The 26,440-nt window shown below is 29.4% G+C and overlaps 1 protein-coding gene across 5 annotated transcripts in view; it reads right to left on the bottom strand.

Annotated features, from left to right (window-relative positions):
• Positions 1-1,234: 1,234 nt before the first annotated feature.
• The window catches only part of LOC148301491 (TWiK family of potassium channels protein 18-like), a 109,481-nt gene continuing 84,275 nt past the window's right edge, over positions 1,235-26,440 (bottom strand). For all 5 annotated transcript variants that reach the window (XM_088273152.1, XM_088273155.1, XM_088273151.1 and 2 more), the window contains 6 exons: positions 14,057-14,158; positions 13,070-13,188; positions 10,013-10,230; positions 8,612-8,701; positions 5,997-6,129; positions 1,235-1,397 (listed from right to left, as the gene is read on the bottom strand). In XM_088273152.1, the coding sequence (XP_088129278.1) occupies positions 1,329-1,397; positions 5,997-6,129; positions 8,612-8,701; positions 10,013-10,230; positions 13,070-13,188; positions 14,057-14,158 (731 nt within the window). In that variant the 3' untranslated portion in view covers positions 1,235-1,328. The remainder of the gene's footprint in view (positions 1,398-5,996; positions 6,130-8,611; positions 8,702-10,012; positions 10,231-13,069; positions 13,189-14,056; positions 14,159-26,440) is intronic.

Genomic DNA, 26,440 nt, shown 5'->3' with positions numbered 1-26,440 from the left:
GAAGCACGATGTACGCCATTAGCAATAATAAATATTTCCAGTATTGCGTTCACTTTCAACAGATGGCGCTGCCATAGCGGTAAAATTTTACCTGTCACAAATAAAAACGCGCCCGTATTCGAATGTAACACAATTATGTCGAAACAGGCTAACGAATTTTTAAGAGATATCATTTCAAAAGATTTTCTTTCCGACGTTCATTAAAAAACACTATTTTTTTTTGGAATTATAAATATATTATAAATATATTATTATATATATTCATCACGTACTTGTTTTTATTAGCGGGAGCGATGTTTCCTCTCATATGTGGATTCATCACGTTTGATATAATAATTTTAATATAGGTATGTTTTTTTCCACATATTATAACGTACACGTGTTTTATTAAACAACGTTTAGACGTTACTTATATTTTTTTTATTGCGAACATTAAAAAAACTCAATCATGTTATTTTTTTGTTGTTGAAATAAATGAATTATAAAATCATTTTTATTTTTTTACAAACACTCTTCGCCTCTTGTACATTAATACATCTATCCATACGTGTCGGTTTGTGGTCCAGTGGTTTGTGTCGCGGACTTTTGAGTCAGGGTTTTTCAGTTCGAATCCACTCTACCACAATTCGATACCTATTTCTACAATAATGATGAGCCGCTTAGGCTCACAGAATAGTATGAAATTAAGGTCTTTTTACACTTCGCTCACTCCTTTCAAGAACGTCATAAATCAAAAATCGTCAATTTTCAGTTGTGCATATTTTCGGAATGTCCAGAAAATGTACTTTATTCCAGCAAATTTTAATTTTAACTTAATATTTACCCGCTACAGGGCAGAAAGTGTTGTTTTTGCATTTTAAAGATAATGTATTGTTTAATTATTTTTTTAAATAAACTGAATATTTTTCAAATGGAGAAGAAACCTTCAGGTTTTAATTTAAAAGATCTGTTGCACAGTAAAAAGTTCAGAAAGTTGCTTGATATTTATTTTGAATACATTGTATTATATTTTTAAACTTAAAAAACGTCCTCCTGAAAAATCAAGTTTTTTGATTTATGACGTTCTTGAAAGGAGTGAGCGACTTGTGAAACGTTCACTATTCTGCATTCATTATTTCCATACTTCACCCCCATTTTTACCCCCCCCCCATAGGGTTGATACAAGAACTCAATTGTGTGCTGTTAGTTAAAATTTCACTGTTAGGCTTATTAGACATAAAATAATAGTCTACAATATTTTTTAAAGAGTTTATTATATCAAAGTCCACTTAAAATAATAGTATGACTAGTTTTGAATTATGATGAATTATTCCTAGATGGCGCCAGTGTCATCTATTGCATCTGAATACTCTTTGTAATCCTCTTTTCGCCACGCCCATTTTGTAAATAACTTGCTCCTGTAAGAAAAAATACAATTTTTTAATTATACACAAAATATCAACAAAAATAAAAACCATAAAAGTGAAAATTAATCAAATGAATAAAATATTTCTCCTTAGTTGTATTCTGAAATAAATCAATTGAAAATATATTGAAATGTTGAATAAAACACCATTTGAAATAAAACAACAACTTCCATGTAGTTTTTTTCCACATTTTTATTTTATTTGACCAGTGAACACGTTTTGTCGTTACCGATATCATCAGACTGATGATGTCATTATCGGCAGCTATTATCTGTTTATAGTAAAATATCAAACATTTTGCGTAGAAAATAAGTACATCGGCGGGTTAATTGCTAAGAGGCAATATCTTTCAACCAATCAATGATAAACGAGTGGTACTGGTTTATTTATGAACCTAACACAACTGTTTGATATCAGGCAAATGTTGCTCGTGTATAAGTATCAACGAAAATATAAAATACAATTTGAAATCAATTCTTGTGTGAGTTTTTTTTAACTTTTTCAATAATAATTTTTTCATCATGTAAATTTATGAAACTGTGAATTGATGAAAACTAGGAATGTAAAGGAAGTAGGATCAGATAAGGAGTTGAGCGGGAAAGGTAGAAGAGCCAAGGAAGAATAATATTGTATTGTTGAGTAATATATCCAAAATTGAACATAATTTTTGATTGAATTCTACTTTTTTTACATTTAAGTATGTGATAATAAGTTACGCGTTTTGTCTTATCAAGACATTATCAAACACTCGATAATTTCTTAATAAGACGAAACGCGTCACATATTATCATATATACCATATGTAAATAAAAGTAGAATTCAATCCAATAACCGTGTTTAATTTTGGATTAACAATTCAAAATGGAGTTCTACCAACTGTCTGCAGTTACAATAAATAATAATAACATTAAATATGAATGAATAATATTGTGCTGAATTATTTAAATATAAGTTTATATATACACACACAGCCCGAATATAGTTTTTAGTGAAAAATCTGTATGAAGGAAATAAATACAGGGCGTAAGAATTGGTCTACTTTTTATAGAATTTCTGAATGGTTAAATATTTACAAGATTTATGAATATAAGTAATTATATCAACGGAACTAATTTATTGTAGGTACATATATTTCTTGATCATAATAATGACAAATATATAGTAAACATTAACAAATTAAATTCTTCCCCTCCCCTAATTCATCCCTCCATTCTTCCCAAAATCCGAGCACAAACATTCCTTCTTTAAGCGTTTATTAGCGGCTCGGTTCTAATAGAACCCATTTAGGGGCTGCGCTTACTACCCTTGACCGCATTCAGTGAAGAGTTCCGAGTAATTAGAGGGTTGTGTCTGGATTGGAAATTGGGATTATCCCACTTCGATGATGGAAATAGGCTAACAGGTTATTACGAGATACATTAACTGAATAATCATCTCAAATTGAGCTCACAGAATCACTTGATGCTCGGAATAAAATCAACTAAACGGAATATTAATATATTCAATGAACACGACGATATAATGAAAACATTGAATTTTTACTTGGTAAATTCCACCATTTCTAAGCGACATGTGTTTCAATAAAATAAAAAATCCACTAAATAAAATGTCGACTTTTAACATAAAAATAAATACAGTAGAGTCTCGATTATCCGATCTAAACCGGCCGCGGCAAGGCCGGATAAAACGGAAAATGATCAAAACGACAAGAAATGTGTTAATTTTATTTGCACATCGAAAACTTTTCTAATAACTTTATGTAACATAACTAAACTTCATGAACTAAAACATCAAAATTTGCTTTCAGCAAAGTATTAAAACGTGTTTAACAGTAGGTACATACTCACATACGATGCAGTGAAGTACGAAACTAATTTTAAGCTTGGGTAAAAGTCCGTAATTGTCTAATTGGTAGGTCGGATAACTCGGAAGGTCGGATAACCGAAGGTTGGATAACCGAGACTCTAATTGACATGTATAATATATATATTCCATGTGCTTAAAATCATTGTACGAAAAATCCCTTATGTTGTGTTTAGAAAAAAATCCAAAAACAATAAGTAGAATTTAAATCGTACAATTTGTGTAAAGGTTCTATAATTTCATTGTTTTTATCACCAGTGAAAAATATTGATTTTTATTTCTTTCACTTTTTTCACAGATATAAGTATTGCAATGTATATATATGTGTATGTTTTTGTATGCATTTAACATTTTATCCAAAACTCTATATGCTGAATGCATCAAAATACGTGACAATAGATTTTTAGAAAAAGTGGTTTTTTAAGTAAAATGAATATTAAAAATGAATATTGAAATGAGTATAAACACAAAGTAATCGAAGAATCCATTAATGAAAACTTTGTTATTTACTTTTATTATTTCATTTTATTTAATACAAAACTAATGTTTATTGAATTGCAAAGAAGCAATATTTAACTACCATCAAAAAAATTGGCCAGTGATACCGGTTAAAATTTGTTTCTTATACAGCCATTTGAAATCAGACAGCAAAATGTGCTTGTTCATAAATATAATAAAAATGAAAAAATATAAATTAAAGTATCAATCACAGTTTGAAAAGGAAAAATTAAAATAAATTATTATTTTTTTATGAAACTGTGAATAAGTAAAAATAAGGAAGCCAAATAAAGAAATATCAGGTTAGGAGTTGATGGGTGAGAAGTAGAGGAAAGCATGTATGAATAATATAATTTAAGTTAATTAGTTAATGTTTAATTATGTTATTCAATGTTTTGCAAAATAATTAGGGAGTACACTTTATCCTGTTCGTAACATATTTTCACTGAGCAGTGTAAAGTTTTTAAAAGCGCATAAAAAAGAACAGTTCTTGTTGAGTTTAGAAGTGGTTGGGGAATGAAAATTCTGACGAAAACATTATTTTAATTAGTTAGTGTCAGACTTCGTTGTAATTAAGACTTGCCATTTTTGTGTTAATTAACTAACGTCGAAAAATATATTATTACCTTTAAAAGAATTAACGTAGAGACATTAAAAATTATTCATTGTAAAGATCTCAAAAATTTTATAAAAAATATCCCTTTAAAATAAAAATACTTATTGTTTTATTAATCAATGATGCATAATATGACGGTTAAAACTTTTGTTTTTTAATTTTCAATATTATTAATATTAAAAGTATTTGCTTTGTGGTTAGTGATTTTTATTTTTTTTATTTTTTTTTACAAAAATTATAGTAACATTAGTATTTAAGGATATCGTTTTTAATCTTTGAGAATACAATAAAATGTATTAAAAATAAATATCTAGCAATTTTTATATGCAACTGACCTTTTTAGGTAAAACCTGAAGCTTTTTTCTCCATTTGAAAAATATCACGTTTATTAAAAAAAAACTAAACTATACCATTTCTTCAAAATGCAAAAACAACACTTTCTGCCCTGTAGTGGGTAAATATTAAGTTATTTATTGATTAGGCGTTTTTTAAATATGTTTAGCAGTAGTGAAGACATAAGGTTTGTTTGTTCATTAGGTAGTGGGGGATCTAGGTATGTACCCTTATATTTTTTTTCTGGGAAAGCAAGAATTTATTGACATGGAAATTTTTATTTTTATTTTAAGAAAGAATTTATATATGTAGATATAATTAATTATATATGTAGATATAAATATTAAGAGAGAGATGATGTATAATAATAGTCTATTTAAATATGTTTAGCAGTGGTGAAGATATATGGTTGGTTTGTTCATTAATGATTTTAAAATTAGGATTGTTTATATACTTACTTATTAATTACTAATTGCTCTAATATATTCATTTTTCTACCTTTGCTTTCAATATGTAATGGAATTGGTTTATTTGAGAAATGAATTTAATAGTTATTTTCATTTAAGTGGTTGGCAAATTGAGAGTCTATTTTTTTTTATTTTTAAAAGATCTTACGTTTGTCACAATATTATGTCACAATATAATTGTCACAATATAATTTTGTATGTGTTTTTGTTAATAAAATACAACTTAGTAGACTCAGAATATATGTGTTTGATTTAAAATTAATACATAAATATTAAGTTAAAAAATATCCATTGAAATAAAAATACTTATTTATCCATGATGATGTTTTGACCGTCATATTGACGGTCAAAACTTCGATTGTTTTATTTTCAATATTAAAAATATTTTAAGCATTTACTTTGTGGTTAGTAATTTTTATTTTTATATATTTTTTTCAACAAAAAATATAGTAGCATTAGTATGTTTATAACTTCTCACCGAGATTTTTAAGTCTACCGGTTTGGAGATGTACCCGTCTCTTTTTCAAGACAATCACTACCGCAGCATGCAAACAATACTACCCATCACTACCATAGCGATATTCACACACTTAAAACTACTTAAAATGTTTATCACATACGTTTTTGGTCAAACCGAAGACCAACATACACTATTGGTTGTAAAACAAACATATCACTATTTTTTTGTCCATTTTCCGAGTAATATTTTTTAAAATTAGTTACTAATCTCTTTTCTCCTACTTTAAACACCTTACGATCTATCATAGGCTAGTTTAAGTGACCCAAACTTCTATTTTAATTTTAATTAATTACCTGCATAAGATTGAAGCACATGGCTATAAGAGCCATCCCCAACATCAGATACATTGAGCAGAAGATGAAACTAAGATCAATTTCTTTGGCAGCAAATATTTTGTTACCCGGAACAATGTCTCCAAATCCAATGCTGAAACAAACAAAAAACGTTATACAATTATTTGAAAAAATAATAATAAATACGAATATGAATAGAATTATCTGCAGAGAAATACTGCATAATATACTTTCGGACGTTTCGCTGATGAACATTGGCCGAAAGGACACTTGGCCGAATGGTCGTTTGGCGAATTCGATTACCATTGGTGAATTTTCGTTTAAAATTTACTATCTATGTAACAATAATAAAACGTTTATTGTCCCCCTCTGCAGTATACTGTTCAGTGCGTTAGACTACCGTGCTGAAGGTGCCGAGTTCGATTCCCAGTGGGGCCAAAATAAATATGAGAGCTTTCTTACTATATTATTTATGTGATATAACCCTGGACCCGTACCTTAAGCACATAACTGATCACTTTTTAAAATATATTTGTTTTTATACTATGCAGTGCCCTATGTAAAACTGGGTGTGGATAAAGGCTCAATGAAGAAGTAGAATGAGGAAAAAAATCACTACAATTACAAATCACTACTTAATATTTAAGGGTACAATTTTATACTATTATTTTCGGGAGTCAATTCACATGAACCATTAGTCATTTTCAAGTAATAATGACAATAATAATTAACAAATCATTTATCAAAACTAAAAACGAATTGAAAGAATTGAAAGAATTGAATTATTTCTCTTGATTTTTCATTTGGCCAAATGTCCGACTGCTAAATGTCCGTTTACTTAATATCCAAGGCCAAATGTCAACCGGCCAAATTTATGTCGGTCAAATGTTCGTCAGCCATATGTCTGTCAGTCAAATTTCCGTCAGGCACATATCCGTCGGCCAAATGTCTGTCGGCCACATGTCCGTCGGCCGAATGTCTGTCGGCCACATATCCGTCGGACAAATTTTTGGCAACGGTATATATATGCTAGATTTTATTAATTTAAAAAATCAATACATCATAAGAAGACTTTATACATGATAACGCTAAATGAACAAAATTGAGTACGCTGTATTTTGAAAATTTTATTTTCATTTTACTCACGGAAAATTAAATAAGCATTTGCCAACTTCGGGAAATATTGCCAAAAACATTACGTTAAAGCACAAATCCTCGTGAAGCTTTGCCAAAACATAGATAATCGAGGAGGCACATGATTTCAATAACGGAATTGAATGGTAGCGACAAAATAACGTAAATGAGTAAAATAATAATAAGCGTGAATTAAAACACAAAACGAAATTATTTTTGCTAGCTGTTTTTTTTAAAGCAAAGCTTTTTTTCAATGTTATTGATAATTACTTTACCAGGACACAGCTATTACACAATTAATTAAATATTACAATGATGAATCCAGTTTTGTTTCATCTGCAACTTAAATTTAATTGAACCTAAATTGAAAGTGAATAATCAGAAGTCGGAATAATCGGCGGCTATGTATAATTGTGATAGATGTATAATTGTGAAAGAGGCGAAGATTGCTTGCAGAGACAGGTTGGATTATCTCTGCCCGCCCCTGTGGTAAGCGGCGTGGAGGTTAGTTACGTTACTAGTAAAATAAATAAATATTCAAATATACGAATATTACTTACTGGTTTGGCATTAACTTAACGGAATGACACGTTAATAATTAAAAATTAGACACTTGTATTAGACCACTAATTGAGTTTAATTTCAATTCACACCTCTACCAACACCTGAATATTTTTTGGCTCTTATTATTTGTGATCAACTGTCGATGAAAACATTTGTAGTTTTTTAAACTAGTCGTGCAAAATTAAATAAAACTCAATAAGTGGTCTAATAATAGATAAATAAGAATATAGAGATCAGGGCATTTACGGGGCTAACAACCGTCAAAGGCTTGTTTAATTGATCACTTTACACACTTGTAACATTCATTAATTCCACCCATAATTGACAACAACACTTTTGAAATTCTTGGAACATCTATTTATAACATATATTAATAAAATTCGGAACAAAGTGCTTGAATCACTTGAACTTTACTCGAGATATCTATGGTGAGATGAAAGAGGCTTTTCTGAGCACAAACTCTTTTATTAGTATGTGAGGTCCGAATCCTGGATTATAATCACAAACATGAGAAACGCTAGAAAACATCTTTTTCATTTTATTATTTTAGCTTATAATTTCGCCAATTAAATTATTGACAACATTTTCAGTGTACCCTGCAAATGTCCAGACTTTCATATTCTATGGAAGAATCTATCTATGTTGAGATGTTAAAAAATAATATAAAATGAACAACCTGTAACATTCACCAACTCTATCCATGATTAACAACCACACTATTCAAATTCATGGAAATTCTTTATATGTATGATCCAATTTTGAAACATGCCCAGACATCCATATTCTTCTTCATCTATGTTGAGATGTCAAATAATAATACGAAAAATAACTCCTATAATTAAAGATATTCCAAATTTGTGAACACACTCAAAATGATGTCTAATACAAGTGATTGATTTTAATAAATTCATACATACCTGCTTAGTGATATAAAACAAAAATAGGACCCGTCCACATAGTTCCAGGACTCCCATCTTCCGAACAGGACTGCCCCAAACAAAATGTAACTAAAATAAAAATTGTCGTTAAAATAAAAAGTCTCCAGAAACACTTATTGAGAACAATCATCAAAAGAAACTGTTTTATTAGATAAACTTGTCTCGCACATTAGTTTTTGTGAAATTTCGTTACATTGTTTGAGAACTTCGTTCCCAAACTACACATAAATGCGACATCTTACAATTTCTTCGACAAAAAGTTTATTTCTAACTGAAAAGTGGTATTACGTTATAGTTTCATAAATTTTCTTTATTCTTATTCCTTGACGGGAAAACGCTTGTAGACTTGATAATCATTTTTCTCAGAAAAATCGTTACTTACCCATTTTTCAAAAATAAATATGTTCTTTTCAATTTTTGTAAATGGTAAAAAAAACGTTTTTTATCTATAAAAAAGAGATACGGTAAAATTATTAGCACGATATTTATTTGTTTGGAATAGATATTTTTTTTAAGGATCAATACTTTTTTATTTATAATGTATATTATATTTCAATTAAAAACTAGTTTTATATGTAAATGCTTCACTGTAAAATACGTGGAAAAAATAAAAGTTATGTTTGACAGTTGTGATATTTCATTATTGCCAGGATGATAGAAAAAAGAGTGGCACCTATTGATGTTAGTTTTTTTAGTTGCTCAAAAACAATATCATTGCCTAAAATATACAAAGATTTATAGCATATTCAATTTATAAACTTATATTCAACTTTAAAAAAATGATAGTAAAGGCGTGTAGTAAATAATAAATGCATAAGGTTGATCCCTAATAACAAAACAATAGATACAATACAATACAAAATATACAATTAATTCAATATCTTATATCAATTAACATTTGTCACATAGTTCATTTATTGGTCGTATTGTCGTTTTTTCTCTATAAGACACTACTAAATCTGATAGATCCTTATCCCTTTTTTGCCTCATCAATTTTTGTCAACTGCATACCTTCTTTCGCACATTTTGTTACCAATTGGAATCATTATTTTACTTACTAATGATTTTCTTCATTTTTTCAAACTTTTATCTGCACCCGATGGTGCAAAAAGTACAGCATCATATAAATGCAATAAATGAAAAGTGATAAGCCCTCTGCTTCAGGTACCATTCCAGGGTATATTTAGAAAATATTAGAGTGAAAAATCACCTACGAGTATATTTATTTGACTCCTCCCCTGGTAATTGAATCCGGGGCCTCCAGAACGGTAGCCAAAAGCGTTGACCATTAAACTAAGGAGGCGGACAAGATGATGTTACTAGAACATTTATTAAGCTCTATAAAAACTGACCTAAATAAACAAATATGAGATAACTCACCCCACCATTATGGTCAAGCAAAGTGTGATAGGAACTGTGACGGTTTGGGGGTCGTAGTCTTCATTGAAGATAGTGCTCGGCTCTTCTGAGGAGTCCTCCGAATCCTCGCTGGTCTCCACATCCATCGCCATCATCCCCCCGCCAGGAGGAGGCATGTCATACAGCTCTACGTGGACTGCAGGGTTGGTGCTGGTGTCGGGGTAGCCTTCTATCGCTAACTGGACACATTGGAAGATAAAAATAATATATTTTTTATGGAACATCCAGCAAAATCTTTAAATAATCTTTAGAGGCTTATCTGCGAAAGATTGTGTGAATTGGGAAGTATTATGTGAAGAACAGATATATTTTTAATTTATGTTACCCAAACAGGGTTGGTGTTGGCTGGTATCATGATAGCTTTCTGTTGCTAACTGGATACATTGAATGAAAAAATAAATTGATTTTTTAAGAGGGACAACGAGGGTTAGAGGGAAAGCGTTTATTTCTAGAAACTTGTCTTTAGGAAGAATTGTCAGGAAAGAGATGGTAAATATTTTAAGGATAAAATAGTTTCAAACAAAAATTGTCATGAGCATATTACTAGTCAACCGAGTCACAAATGTTAAAAACCGAGTCGCAAATGTTAAGAATTTAAAAATAAATAAAATGTTTTCTTTACTGTAAGAAGATGTAAATATATATAAAGATGATGTAAATTAAGTGTAAATAAATGTTTATATTAGTTGTAATATAAGCTTACTTAAATAATTTTATTAAAAAAAGGATGAATAGATCTATCTTGAATTTATGTTGTAATTGCTGGGTAACGAACATGCAACGCAGTTTCGAGTGACTACCTAACTATGCTACGGTGCCTTAAATTGATTCTGAATTCCAAAGTTTTGAGTAGTGTGTTGTCAATCATGGGTAGAATGGTGAATGTTGCAAGTGTGCAAAGTAACAATTTAAACAGCCTGTGACTTTCAAATTATTTTTCATCTTTGTGGGGATGTCAGTAAAAATGTATACGAAATTATATATTTATGTATTAATTTTAAATCAAACACAGATTTTTTGAGTCTACTAAGTTCTTAAAATCTGTGTTTGATTTAAAATTAATACATAAATTAAAATGAAGTTCTACAAATGAAACGCCAAATCAATAAATATATTATTTGTTTTTAAAACAGTGTTAGATGTACATATATTCTGCACAAAAAAATCGCAAAAATAAATACATGAAAATATTCATACGAAACGATTAATTCCGGTTATTTTACACGTACTCGTTCAATTTATATCCGGTCCATCAATTTAAGTGGTATCTCTCCTTCTCTGGTGTTGCTAATAACCATAATGTTTCATTTTCGTCTAATTGCTCTTTTCTCCCGATAGGAATCGATATTCCCCACGTCCTAATCCTTACACAAGGATTTTTCCTCCCTAACCGCCTTCCTAGAGTGAAAGCTTCAACCCCTAGAGAAAACAACCCGTCTCAGCGGAGATAGAATAAATCTCCTCACGATTATTAATTAAGAGTGCGGAAGAAAGAATATATTTTGACGTGATAAATTGCTTCCTTTTTAAGGGATGAGAATCGATTTATTTGTTTGTTGAGGGATGCTTATGATTTCAAAAATAAGATTTTATCATGTTAATTTCTTCATGCAGTAATCTGTTTTCGGTTACATAGTTGTCTCAACTATGTGTCGGGTTGTGGTCCCGTGGTTAGTGTCGCGGACTCTTACTAAAGTCAGTCTTTCTCAGTTCGGACCCACTCTACCAAAATTTGATACACAGAAAATGTATGGAATTTAAGTATTACTGTAAGTAATAAAAGCATAAATATTTCAATTAAATAAAAACTTTGGATAAATAACCTTTCGTTTTTAAATAAAAGTAAGTGGAAAACTGAGCATCTTAGGGCTTACAACCCGATGTGTTTTGCTATGATTGAATTACGACCGATATGATTGGGTCAAGTAATCATTTTACAAACAACACATAAAAAAAACACAATATTTCAAAGTAAATTTACTGGATTATTTCACTGAAATAGAAAATTAATTTGGTCTAAGAACAATAAATATAAAAACATAGTAATTCAGGTAAAATAAATTTATGTTTCTAAGGTAAATCCTTTTCTATTATATCTCAAATAGAAACTAAGCATCTATCGTTTTTATATGAAAGAAGATTGATGTCGGAAATTCCCAGGGCTAAAGACCTGGCATTTGGTTTCTTTCAGAAAAGAAAATATTCAATGATAATTACAAGTCCCTCTGCAAGTACAAGAGTGTAGTTTCCTTTTTAGGGAAAACTGCTTAATTTCTTTTAAGATATTTTAGATTAATTTTAAGGTTAGCTTAGATAAATAATTAAATAAAAAAAACTCTGGTAACTACATTAGAAAAAATACTAATAAAAGAGTTTCTGCTCAATAAAAAGCTTCTTTTCATCTCACCAATAGATATCTCTAGTGAAGTTCTAGTGATCCAAGGATAATGTTACAAAATTGGTTCACTAACATAGAACTTCCAAGAATTTTAGTAGTGTAGTTGTCAATAATGGATAGAATTGGTGAATTTTACACGTGTGTAAAGTGATCACTTAAGCCAGCCTATGATGGCCATCAACTCCCGTAAATGCCCAGACTTCCATATTCTTATTCATCTTTGATGAGATGTCAAAAAATAATTTGAAAAAAACTCTTCTTCCCGTATTAAAAAAAAAGAAAAAAATATGGTTTCATCGTTATCGCCATAGTCAGACTGGTCTGATGATGCTGGTAACGACAAAATCCAGTCGTTAATAAATAATAAATCAGAAATCGACGTGGAAAACACCGGATAGTTTATATTTTATTATATACAAATATATCTATTTTAAAATGTTATAAATTACATATCGGCTCTGCGTTAAGTAAGGACTGTTTTGGGATAACGTAATTGAAACAATAGTTTTTAAGTTCTTACGTTCTACTTTTTACCTTTAACATCGCGATACAACATGTATTTGGGATATGATTTCACCAAAAGGTTAGCAAATTAAGCGTGCTTTGTAAAAAGTTCCAACCTGTTGTCTGTAGGCTCTGGCTCTCAGCCTTTCTGCTCTTCTCCTAGCTACCCCTGGACATCCCCGACACAGGCAGCACATAGCGTAAGTCCACTTGAAAGACCTCGCCAGGATATCACCTGTTTAATGAAACTTTAAAATGTATCTTACATAATTAGCTTGACTTACAGTGATATGTTATCTATAATTATTATCGCTTAAATATTTTTTATTCAAAAGAAACTAACTAGCTAACTATAACACCGTTTTCTCGAATGAGTAGGCAGAGAGGATAGAACGCCACATTAATCATTCTCTGCAAACAATATTCGACTGGTTCACATTTATGCATCTCCTCATACATACTCGCCGATTATTACAAAACCCGACTTGACCACATTCAAGTATTTGAAATACTAATCGTGTAATGTTTTGTTTCGTCTTCCTCTTTTTTTGTTTTCTACTTGATTCGCCTTAAAAAAATGTTTAACTATTCTTTTTTCACTCATTCGATTCAAATGCTCAAGTCATCTCGACAACCCTTTCATTTTTTAAAGTTAATTGAATAAAAAAAATATAAATTATTTAAAATTTCGTATCAATGACATTTTTAAAATTTGTATAAAAATAGTTTATTAAGTAGAATTAGTACTTTTTCAAATATCTTTTTTTCATGTTTTAGTGGTGTTTTTTTTTTTTTTATCTACACTTGGAACCGTTTTTTACACAGGTTTGTGTCATTTTAACAAAAAAAATATCATTTTATTAAAAATAATGTTTTTGCAAATAAATAAAGCTATAAACATTATTATATTATAATATATACTGTCTTAAATCCATCCTTCTATAAAATGATAAAAATTAGTTCGAAATATAAAAGCGTTATTAAAACAATAAAGGGAAGGATTTGGAAAAATGTATAAGATAACTTATACATATGTTTAACTTTTGTTTATGTTTTTATATTAAGGATATCATTCATTGAAAAATGAAAAAAAAATTACTTACCAATATTTGAAAGGTACAATAGAAACAGCGGCATTCCTATAATCGCATACACAATTGTCATAACCTTGCCTAATTTTGTTCTTGGCGCAATATTTCCATATCCTGAAAAAATAATATGTAGTAAAAGAATGAGAAAAAAATCTAATCTAATCTAAATATAAGCTGAAATAATAAAAAAAAATGAAAAAGATATTTTCTGGCGTTTTTCATGTGATTATAATCCAGGTTCGGACCTCACATACTAATATAAGAGTTTCTGCTTGATAAAAAGCTTTTCTTCATATCACCAATAGATGTTTCTAGTGAAGTTCTAGTGATTCAAGAACAATGTTTCTAAATTGGTTGATATATATAGAACTTCCAAGAATTTGATTAGTGTGGTTGTCAATAATGGATAGAATTGTTGAATGTTACACGTGTGTAAAGTGATCACTTAAACCAGCCTATGACGGTCGTCAGCCCCGTAATTGGCCAGACTTCCATATTCTTTTTCATCTTTGATGAGATGTCAAAAAATAATATGAATAATATTGGTGCTTTTATTATTTACACAAATATTTCAATTTCATACTATTTCTGTGAGCCTGAGCAGCTCATTATTAGAAATAGGTATCAAACTTTGGTAGAGTGGGTTCGAAATGAGAAACTCTGACTTAAAAGTCCACGACACTAACTACAGGACCACAACCCAACGTACAAGTTTTCGAATACACCCTTATTTCATAGATTTAAAAAAATATTTTCATTGCTGAACAAGGGTTGTGAAATTAAACATATTAGAAATATATGCCTTACATTTTATCATTTTCTATTTCACCAGACATTCTACCATATCAACACGTAGTCTGATACAGTGAGAAGAATATAAATCTCAGTACTTACAAAAAAATCGAAAAAAACTAAAACAATTAACAAAAATTCGTTAAAAGGATTCAATTCGTAGATTTATAAAAACCTTTAAGATAATTAAAACTTTTAAGTTATTATCAAGTTTCAGAAATAAGGGAGAACTAACCCTTGCTCTGATTGAAATAAAGCATCCTTATTTTAAATTTAAACCCAAATTAGAGCCTTCAGGTCTCCGGGAAGGAAATATCAATCTCATGTTCAAAGGGTAAAGAGGGGTAATGGAATGAAATAATAATAATAATAATGTTTCCGGTGGTATTTTTGTCGGTTTGGGTTTTGAAAGCTACATTTTTTGAAATAATGTCATGAAAAAGACCCAAAATATGTAAATCAAAATAATTTTACAAATATCATGAAAAAAAATGTTTATATATATTTTTTTTAATTTTGAAATAAACATAAAAAAATCACGAAGAAGAATTCATTTATGTCTTTTTTTTAATCATAAAAATTTCGTATATAAATTAAAATAAACATGAATAAAATAAACAAAAATATTAAAATAATTCAAAAACGAAATAAACGAATATTATTTATGTTTATAAGAATCTGCAAAAAAGAAGAAAAAAAAGCTAGTATCATTGAACATAAAAGGTTTATCGACAAGATTTTTTTTCTTTATTTTAGATTTGCGCTGAAATTTCTTAGTGGAACTGCATTATTTATAATAAAAAACAACCATATAGTTTTTTCAACATGCATTTTGAGTAACCAGTGACTTAAAGAAAAAAGAAGAAAATTCATTATTTTCTGGTGAATTAAAAATCATTTATTTTGGAATTGGTGCTTTTTTTGAAGTTAAGAAAAATTATAAGGAATTTTCGCTTAAAGTGTTAATCTCCCTTTTAGGTATTTAAAGTTGAAATAACGCCGTTCAATTATGTTTTTACAGAAAAAAACAACTGTGCCGCTCTGCGCGAACAGATGAAACAGGACGAAAGGTGAGAATGAGAAAAAACGAGGGAAAAAATAGTGGAAAAGGTTCCTGTGGAGTTCTTCTCGTCAAGACACAACGGAAGCTAATCAGTGACTCTTACTGAAGAAAATAACAGAATGCCCATCACGCAGATTTTTCGTATGAAAAAAAAACAATATTTTCTGGCGTGTTTAAATGTTGGAATAATGTGAAATTACAAAGGTTACTAAAAATAAAAATAAATTATTCATTCTTTCATATATTTGTGTTCAAATTGACTCAAATATTTTAATTAAATTTAATTTGAAACGAAGTTTTGACAGTCCCAAGAATTAACAGTAAATACGCGAGTCAAACACTTCAATATATCGTCAAACTTTTTCAATGTGTTGCTAACGGAGGTTAGAGGTCAAAATAAATATGGAACAAAGGCAAAATAAAGGAATGGGTAAATGATTAGGAGTTAATTCTATGAAAATTGTAAAAGAGTATTTATATATTATTTTTTTTTAAATCTCTCTTTATTTGTGTATATTAGGTTAAAATGGATACAAACAATAAAAAATGCATTATATGTAAAAAGAACTCGACCGACAAGACAAAACAAGGTGGCTTGGTTGGTCTCTACAAAAAAATTGTTTAAAAATGTTTATTGTATAATTGTAATTTGAAATAAAGTTTACAATTTATGTAAATTAATATTAAAAAAAAATAATAAAATAAAAAATGTTTTTACTAGCGAAGTTGAGAAAGTTACGGAATAAAAAAAGCTGCGAGAAAGACAGTAGCGAGGCAAAGAATAGACACACCAGATAATCATGTCTGTAACAAGGTAAACTTCTCTTTCCCGCGCGTTCTAATAAGGACTTCTTTGGTTTTTTGTCACAAGGGTTGGCAAAAATGACTCTCACTTGAGATGTGACTAATGGGTAACTGTTACTTTTGGGCCCCCCATTGGGATGGTATTCGTTACTTTTTCCCGGTGTGTATTTCTTTCCAGCCTTAGTTTTTTTTAATGCAAAATTGTCAAATATATTGGGAGCAAAAAACGAAATGCGTAATCAAAAAAAAAAAAAAAAGACGCAATATTGGTAAGTAAAATTAAAAATAAATTAACTAACACTTTTCTTTGCACAGCCGATATTTGTGATGAGAACGTTAAAACTAAGTGGAAAAGAATCGTTTACATAAATAAAACATTATATACAATAACCGAAAAATTCCCTAATTGTATAAAACCAGCAATTTGCACAACAAAATTATACAAATAAAACGTAAAATGGAAAAAATTGTCAATGAAAAATATTAGACAACAGTGGCATTTATAAATTGAACTGCGACTGTTGAAGTTCAAACATAAGTATGACTAAGAAAGTTCAAAACAAGAATCAGGAATGCCAAATAATATTAACTTTTAATTTATGCTTTATTTAGTTCATACAATATTATTTATTAATCTATTGTGAATCGTGCTAAAATGCATTAAGCATCATTTTCAACACAGTTTGAAATTGAAATATATTAAAATTGATGGAGAATGCATTCATGTCATAATAGATTTAAAGAAATTAATATAGGTATCAATCAAGTAAAACTTAAAATGGAAAGATATTGCAAGTACAAGTGACTAACGAATCAATTGGAAAAACATGAATAACGTTTTAGAAATAACACATTTTCACAGTTCACTTACCATTAAATTGATATCAATCACACATAAAACAACAATAATGTTAGAGTCATAAAAATTACTGATACGAAAAGTCATAAACTTCAACAAACATTTTGTCACAATAGAAATTCATAAAAATACCCATATATTACAAGTTGACAATAAGTAAAACCTAACTCATTTTATTCCAAATTCCCATTGAAAAAAATACAAACAATGAAAAAGAAACAATTTTAAAAACTACCTATCTCCTTTTAATGTGTGATTTTGTGTATTGTGACGCACTCGCTCGTAAACGAGGTCACATCCTTGGAGGACCTCTACTGGATTCCGAGAAGGTGAAGCTCCTACCACCAAGATAGGTCGTGAGTTACATGACTCACGTAGGTCTTGGCAGTGAGCTGTAATACGGAGGGATGTCACAATAGACCTAATATGGTCGCAGTGACATAAGGGATGCAAGATCCCTTGACATAAAAAAACTCCTTTTAATCCTTCAACGTCCCAAGGACATAACTTTAAAATTTAAGCTAAACTTTACATACTGTGTTTGAAAATGATGCTGAATGCATAGAAAAACATTTTACAATGGATTTTAAGAAAAAGTGGTAATCATTGTTTTTTTTAAATATTTTACGCTGTGTTTACTTATTTGTTAATTTCACATCTATTTTTCAGTCTCGTTAACTTTAATCCCATGTCCCAAAATCAGTAATAGAAATATCTCATCGGGAATATTACATATGTAACTTATGTATGTCGCGTGTAAAAATTTATAAAAATACAAAGTGACATTAAAATTTTCAATGGATAGACACTACCTCAAAGTGACTACCGAATCAATAAAATAAATAATGAAAATAAATACAACTTAAAAATGAAACAAATACTACTGGAAAAATGAAAATAAATACTGTTGAAAAAATGTAACAAATACAGCTGGAAAAATGAAAATAAATAATTTGGAAAAATGACAAAAAACAAATGGAAATGTATAAAATTTATTATATTTCATATATATATATATATATATAGATATATTTCATACCACCCAGTACAAAAGAGGAAATTGAGTTTTCACTCTTTTAATTTTTTTAATGCACTTCACGTTATTAACTGAGATGGCATTTTTTCGCTGACGACAAGAAAGGATTAAAATAAGAACAAAATCTAGAGATATTTTCTAAGTAAGCACAGTGGAAAACAATTTGGAATTTTATTACATTTTCCACTCGGCGCAGTCCCGTAACCCATTCAATATCCTGCTAGTCTGCTGCGAGAGGAAATTATGAAAAAAAAACTCAAGAAAAACTTACTGATGAAAATTGACACGTTTCCTTGTTGAGTCTAGACTAGGCGGGAAAAAATGACATCCGGTGGGAAACATTAATTTTAGAATTCGCGCCTCGAAGCGTTTGGCGGGAAATGGGTTCCGGAAGCTCCCAGCCCCAGCGGCCGTCTTAGAAAATTTTGAAATCATAGATTTGTATTCATTTTGTGATAATCGCTTATTTTTAAGATTGAATTCAGTCGACAACATTCATACATTTATATCACCCCATCCAAAGAACATAAAAAATAATACACAATAAATTGTAAAAATATCAATATTTGCGTTGTGATTCAATTGAATTTCAGTTTCAATCAAAATTTTATTGAAAATAATGTATATATATATATATATATATATATATATATATATATATATATATATATATATATATATATATATATATATATATATATATATATATATATATATATATATATATATATATATATATATATATATATATATATATATATATATATATATATATATATATATATATATATAAACATTAAACGTAAGAAACAAGACTTAAGATGTAGAAGCATCCCGCTTCGGAGAACTCCTTCAGACACATGGAACAGATCAATATCCAATTTGACATTATTCAACATAGCGATAGCTCTTCCTACAGGCATAACCATCGGCAGGTTGGTCCTGTATACCATTGACTCCTTTGTTACCTTCCCCACCTAACGACATCTTCGATCTCGCATATTTCCCTGATCCTAGCGTTTCTTATTCTATCTCAAAGACTTGCCTGATATGCTTCTTAGAGTCTTCATTTCTGACACTCTAAGCGTTTCACGTTCTCTGACTACCCCTGCGGTGAAGCAGCGTTCGTTATAAAGTTTACGGTTTAATTAATAAAGTTTTCGTCACAGGATATTCCGATGCTGCAGTGAACTTTCACAATGGCACTGTAAACAACGGATGTTAATTACTTTTGAAACAACCTTTTACATGGAAAAAACATATCACCAGTGCACTAGAATATGATTTTAAAACACTCGAATATAAGGGTGTTATTCCTTTGTAATACATCACAATAAACATAAGCACAGTATTGCATATAACGTATGGTACGGTTAATAGAGAACAATTTCATATTATTTTTTTGACATCTCATCAAAGATGAAGAAGAATATGGAATTCTGGGCATTTACGGGGCTGACGACCGTCATAGGCTGATTTAAGTGATCACTTAACACACGTGTAACATTCACGAATTCTTCTCACTATTGACAACCACATTTCTCTAATTCTTTAATTCTTGGAAGATCTATATATATATATATATATATATATATATATATATATATATATATATATATATATATATATATATATATATATATATATATATATATATATATATATATATATATATATATATATATATATATATATATATATATGTATAATATATGAACCAATTTAGAAACATTGTTCTTGAATCACTAGAACTTCACTAGAGACATCTGTTGGTGAGATGAGGAAAAGCTTTTTACTAAGCAGAATCTTTTATATTAGTATGAGAGGTCTTTGATGAGATGTCAAGAAATAATACGAAAAATAACTCCTGTAATTGGAGATAATCCAGATTTGTGAACAAGTATTTGGACACACTCAAAATGTTGTAGATAGCAATTTATTATTATTTTTCACGAATTGGATTATTCCAACACTAGATTTGTCTTCCTCCGTAGTGTAATTAATGGTCAGCACGCTTGGCTACGATTCTCCTGATTTTTTGTCGTGAGGGCAAAGATGATCCTGGCTTCTATATGGGTCTCAACGGGTATAATCAAATGCGAATCATTCAATACAATAGCGATTTGAGAACATTTATAAATATTAATTTATTAGTTATCATTCAATCTCATTGAAAAGTTAATGTTAACCTTAATAGTTCATTTAATAAACAAAAAATAAAAGAATTTCCATAATTTATATTAAAAACACTAACTTTGTGATTTTCCATTTTATAATTAAAATATAGCTTTGTTTTAAAATCACTTTAAATAATATATTTTATAATAACTTAATTATAATGTTTCCCGGTTTTGAAGCTAACCGCTTCTTTATCAGGAATGATAATCAGTTCTATTTCTATTATATACATATCAATCAATACTATTTCTGTGAGCCTAAGCGGGTCATAATTAGAAATAGGTATCAAATTGTTGTAGAATGGATTCGAACAGAGAATCTCTGACTTAAGTGTCCGCGACACAAACTACGGGACCACAACCTGACACATTCTTCGCAAACATTATTTGCAAACATTCTTCGCCTCTTCCTCATTCAAGCATCTCCTCATCCATACCCGCCGATTGTTTCAACTCTTGATATTAAATTATATAACATTTTAAATCTTTGTGTTCTATGTATGCTTGTATCTAAGTAGGTATTACATAAAAATATCATACAAGTTTTGATGTTATTTACGTTATATTACAATTAGGTATGTAATTTAATATTATATGGATAGTTTATTTACAAAAAAAATCAATTTGTATTTACAATTCATATTCGAATTAATTGGCAAAACATAAACAATTCATAAAAAAACACATTGAATGTATTTTCCATTTTAACCTTTATTTATATCAAGGTGCTACAAATGAATTAAAAATACTATTGCGTTATTCTTGAACTATTCTTCTTCGTGTCGCATCATATTTTTTGGACTTAATATTTATTTTCACAAATCTCTTTTTTTTAATTGATTTTTTGTCTCCTTCTGCTTCTATTAATAACCATATTTGCTTCATAAATTATATTATACTATCATTTCTCTACTCATTCTATTCACATGCTCAAACTATCTCAACACTCCTTTCTTAATTTTATCGATTCAGCCTTGCTTCTTCTCCGTCTTATTCCTCATTGCTGAGGGTTGTGACCCTTGCAGAAGCAATGACTCTTCTCCAGTTATCCCTTGACTGCGCTGCAAGTAGCGCTCCAACAACTGAGGTGCCTGCTGCTGCCTTAATTTGATCGGTCCATCGTGTGGGGATCTTCCTCTCCCTCTCTTTTCCTCCAGGCTACCGATCACAACTAGTCGTTCCAGGCTATCCTCGTTGCCACGCGCAACGTGTCCAAAGAACTGGAGAATCCGTTGGGTACAGACTTGCATTATTTCCTTATAACACCATTCAAACATTTATCATACAACGTTTTGCCAAAATTATTATTTTTATTGAACCAACTGATGAGATGTCGTAAGCTCTGTAGATGACCAGATTTTATTTATCCCTTACTTGGTATATACCACTTTTTACCTAGTAAAATAGTGGTATTTTTCAAGTAAAGTCTAAATTATAGATTTTGCCACAAAATGACTGCCGAATCATTTAACGACATTTTATTATCTCTTCTCATAAAATACGTCATCTTTGTTGAAACATCTAAACTCGTATTGGTATCAATTCTTTTGGAAAATATTCGTGTTACAATATATTTAAATATACTTACATGCAGGGTCGATCATTCCATATAGGCAGAAAAGCAGTGCCTAACTTACCCGCGTGACATATAAAAACATAAGCAGATTCTACCCTTCTTAACTTAGTAGTACCTAGCTTACCTTGCTACCGACCTCGACTGCCTACACTAGTTAATAGTTTCTAGCTTACCTTACTACCTACCTCTACTGCCTACCCTAATTAATTTTTTTTGCATGCCACTGCTTACAAGAAGTATTATCAAACTTTTTTTTCAATGTTTCGTTAAAGTTGTTATTAAATTGTAACGTACCTTTCAAGATATGCAGTGATCTGTTATATAGAAATTATACGACATTTTTCGAATGCTCTCACATGCTTCGAATCCCATTTCGAGTTAGAGAATCAGCACCAATTCGTATATTTGCAATATTAGTTGTCATGTTTATATGTTAATATTGACTGTGTACATAATAGCCACGAGTGTTCACTGTCGCGTGACGATATTGAACAAAGTTTCGAGTATTTTATTTGCTTTACAATCGAAACGCAAACATTTTTAAACCAGTGCAAAATCATTGATATTATTAACCCTTAACTAGTCCAGTGCAGGTGCATTGAAAAAATATTTGAAAAACCAACAAAAAATTACAAACCACGTATCTTGAATTAGTTTCTGAAAACACATATTATTTATTACTTTTGAACTTTGTGGAATGAAGTACAAAAATACAAACAATTTGTACTTTTACCTCTTCATAAGAACAGATGTTCTGTTGTTCTCAAAACTAGATACAATATTTTTTTATATACGTTACAAAAATATATATACGTAAGATTTTATCACATATATTTAACTTGACCAGTGACCGGATTTCGTGTTTTGTGTCATGTTTTAAACACAACAAAGTAGAGGTGGATTTAAGTAGTGAACTATAATTATAATTATTTATAATTTATGGTGAGGGTTTTAAGTATGATTTCAATTATATATATATATATATATATATATATATATATATATATATATATATATATATATATATATATATATATATATATATATATATATATATATATATATATATATATATATATATATATATATATATATATATATATATACACATTCTGCTAGTTTAACTTTTGTTTTTCAGTTTTTATTTGCTAAAACTGATTTCAACTATATACCAATTCAATAAATATATTGTTTTTTGGTTTTAAATAAAATAAATATAAGTCAGACTGAGTGTCGAAGAACATCGCTATTTTTTCACATGAACATTTAAAAAAAAATTGAGTATGTTGGCAACACAGTGGTGATAATCAACATAGCTGCAATCGTAGAGATACCCACATAACCTGGAAAGAAACATTTTAGGTCTGTCTCCTAGAAACCAGTTCTTCTCTTAGAGCTACTTATTAACATATATTCAGAATAAACTGAAATCAAAGAACTAGCAATCTTTTTCTGATAATCTTCCACCACATAATAAAACTCATAAAAGTTTGTAGACTCCCATGAGAAGTTTGTCATTATATTTATTTTCTCATGCTGAAATTCTATTTATAGCAATCCCATTAAATTTCTCAACCGTTTCTAAATTAAGAAATTGAACTCATTGGAGACAAATAATTCGTAAAATACCCCAAATACCTTTGTCTCTTAATTGCCTTTCACGTCTGAAAACCATTCAATAGTGACGTGTGTGGTTATAATTACAATTTCACGAAATACAATCTTTGGATCCAATACAAATATAGGCCTCAAAGGCGGATACGTCAATATGAAAGCAATTTGTCTCAAAGCGATATTATTTGTCTTGGAGAACCGAATTAATTCTGCCTATTGTATGGGAGACTCCGACTTATATTCCGACTCGAAGACGTCGAAGGTAATATAGACATCTGTCGTCCTTTATGTGCCCCTGGTACCAAGATGTTTTGTTATTTAATTTTTCAATAAATATATATATTTTTTTAAATTAAGTTTTACTTTGTGATAAATACTATTATTTCTTATACCTATATTACGTAATTAACTGAGGTGTCTTCATGCATTCAGAATAATTATCTGATATACGTTTATGGTATTTGAAAATGATGCGGAATGCATCGAAACATTCCTCCTCACTCCTTCCAAATCACTCCTTTCAAGAACGTCATAAGTCAAAAATCGTAAATTTTCAGTTATGCGTGTTTTCGGAATGCCCAGAAAATGTACTATATCCCAGCAAAAGCGGCATATTTTTAACTTAATATTTACCCGCTACAGGGCAAAAAGTGTTGTTAGTGCATTTTGAAGAAAAGGTATCGTTTATTTATTTTTTTAAATAAACTATATATTTTTCAAATGGAAAAAAAAACCTTCAGGTTTCACCTAAATAGATCTGTTGCACAATAAAAAGTTCAATAAGTGGCTTGATATTTATTTTTAAAACATTGTATTATATTTTTAAACTATAAAAAAGTTCTCCTGAAAAATCTTTTTTTTTTTATTTATGACGTTCTTGAAAGTAGTGAGCGATATGTTACCATGGATTTAAAGAAATAGTGCTATGTACCAAGTAAAACTTTAATTAAAAAGGGTAGATATTCCCAGAAAATGACTGCTGGATCGTTAAATTAAATAAATATTATTTTATTCAAATAAAAGAAAAAATAATAACAAAATTAAACAAATGCAAGTAGGCTAGAATAAAAATGATAAAATAGGGAGTTGATAGATGCCGTGAACTGGAATATGAAAGAAGACATCAAATGAAAGGTAAATACAACTTTTGAAATTTGAAAAGTATGGTTGTCAATCATGGGTAAAAATTGTGATTTTTTTTAAAAAAGTGATCTTTAAGTATGTATCATACATAAATAATTATAGTTTAAAGTTTAAACAATCCTATGACAGATCTTTAGCATTGCGAATTTCCGAACATCCATATGCTCATCTCAATAAACTTCCCATATGTATTAAGATAATCTTGATACATGTTTGATACTTGATTGATTGATGTTATGTGTTTATTATTTTATTAATTTTTTTTTTACGTAGGTATTCTATAAATATTTTTTACACAGACTTCCACAGAGAAAATATTCAACAAAGTACAACTTTTAACAACCGAACAACCATAAACAAGAACGATACTTTTTTAAACATATGTTTTTGAGAATTACTCTCACATATCACAAGAAAAAATACACAAATCACAATTTAACGTACAAAGAATAATAGGATCTTAAACATGAAAATAAACAGAACCAAACATCTTTAGGTCAAAAGAATTTTGATACGTATGCAATAAAACTGTACAACCTGTTTCCATTATCCATGAATATACTAAAAACGTCTAATCAATTAATGAAAATTAGATGAAGTACACTTCGTAAGTAATCCGTTATATTTTAAGTCTAATTCTGCCCTGGTATATGAAAAAATATCACGCTTTTTGAAAATTGTTTTTAAATATATCATTGAAATTAATTTCACCCCTTATTACGATTTGTTTTTAACGTCACTCTGTCCCCCAAAGCCAGTTAGTGTGAGCCAGACTGTAATAAATCAATTAGAAGCTGGTCGGCCAAAACGGTACGTAATAATTTGATATCAGCTGCAGACTGATCTCATTATGGCGTTATTATTATGAACGTGATCAGAATAGGATATTATTTTCAACCAGTAGAAATATTGGATAAAACGTACTTTAAACATAATTATATCCATTTTTAAATTCCATTTGTTGCAATGCAAATCCGACAAAATCAATGATTTTTTGTTTGATTTTTAATTGAGAAATTAACCAACTGATTTCTTTTCTTCCAACCCCTATCTGCACCCTGCGCAATAAACCTTTAAATTATTCACATTCACAAATTATAAGCAATGAAAATCGAAAATGATACTCATATTTTCAGGTGTCTCCTAGTATGTTAAATAAATGGGGATGAATCCTACATACATTTAATAAAGGTTTCCTGCTAATAAAGAAAACGTTTAATAATAAAAAAATCAAGCAAAAAAAGTAGCATGTGGAATGTTTTCTATTGAAACATAAATATATCTTCATGAATTTAAGTAGCAATGTGAGAAAACTGCTACTCGGTTCATATA

Source organism: Brachycentrus maculatus, unplaced genomic scaffold (assembly GCF_059751285.1).
Source record: "Brachycentrus maculatus isolate JH-2025_06_01 unplaced genomic scaffold, ASM5975128v1 h1tg000555l, whole genome shotgun sequence".
NCBI classification, from domain to species: Eukaryota; Metazoa; Arthropoda; class Insecta; order Trichoptera; family Brachycentridae; genus Brachycentrus; species Brachycentrus maculatus.
The sequence above is the reverse complement of the archived record's forward strand: the minus strand, read 5'-3'. Positions and strand labels throughout refer to the sequence as shown.